The 972-nt window shown below is 45.2% G+C and overlaps 1 protein-coding gene across 1 annotated transcript in view; it reads left to right on the top strand.

Annotated features, from left to right (window-relative positions):
- Window positions 1-358: 358 nt before the first annotated feature.
- Window positions 359-972, top strand: part of LOC111816386 (cell growth-regulating nucleolar protein-like) — a 2,179-nt gene continuing 1,565 nt past the window's right edge. The window contains exon 1 of the mRNA XM_023713521.1: window positions 359-625. Within this exon, the coding sequence (XP_023569289.1) occupies window positions 368-625 (258 nt within the window). The 5' untranslated portion in view covers window positions 359-367. The remainder of the gene's footprint in view (window positions 626-972) is intronic.

Below are 972 nucleotides of genomic sequence, written 5' to 3' on the forward strand. Positions count from 1 at the left end.
CTTCCTTTCTCCCTTCCTTTCTTTCTTTCTTTCTTTCTTTCTTTCTTTCTTTCTTTCTTTCTTTCTTTCTTTCTTCTTTCTTTCTTTCTCTCTACCTTCCTTCTCTTCCTTTCTTCTTGCCTGAGGATTGAGGCCAGGACCTTTGCACGGAGGTACATCCCCATCTTTAAAAAATTTTTTTTTGAGAGAGGATGTTACTAAATCAGTAAGTTGCCCAGGCTGGACTTGAATCTACAGTCCTCCTGCCTCAGCTTCTCAGAGTGCTGGGATTGCAGGCATGGGACAGCATGCCCAGCTACAATAATTTCTTAAGCACCTATGAGGTATATTCTTTTAGAAGTCTAAGGAGCACAAGAAGGGGCCAGAGATGCAACAGGAGGCAGGTGGGGAGGAGGCTCCGAAGGCCAACAGCCCAGCAGGGAAGAAAGGCAAGAAGAAGCAGGGCCAGGGCAAGTGCATGGCGAAGGAGGACGAGGCAGCAGCCACTAAGGACCACAGAAGGCCCGCCCCTCAGAAGAAGAAGTGGAAACACTCGGAAGTTGAAGTGGATTCTAAGAAGAAAAAGGTGACAGTCCCAGGAGACTCTGAGGATGGAGGACAAGAGACCAGGAGGTCCCTGCTAAAGGTAAATTCAACTGGAAGGGAACCATTAAGGCAGTTCTGAGGCAGGTCCCAGAGAATGAAGTGTCGGTCAAGAAGCTGAGGAAGAAGGTCTTGGCTCAGTATTACACGGTGACAAATGACTGCCACAGGTCGGAGGAGGAGCTCCTGGTCATCTTCAACAAGAAAATTGCAAGAACCCCAGCTTCCGGTTTTTTTTTAAGATCCCCCTCATTTGGGTGAATGATTTATTTATTTTTTTCCATAATTTTATTGAGAGACAAATAGCAATGAGACAGTTTCAAATCAAATTGATAGGACAGTTTCAATAATTAACACATTGCATACTCTTTTCCTAGTGGTTATTTGCTG

The sequence above is a fragment of the Octodon degus genome, unplaced genomic scaffold (genome assembly GCF_000260255.1).
Source record: "Octodon degus isolate 3935 unplaced genomic scaffold, OctDeg1.0 scaffold00031, whole genome shotgun sequence".
Taxonomy (NCBI): domain Eukaryota; kingdom Metazoa; phylum Chordata; class Mammalia; order Rodentia; family Octodontidae; genus Octodon; species Octodon degus.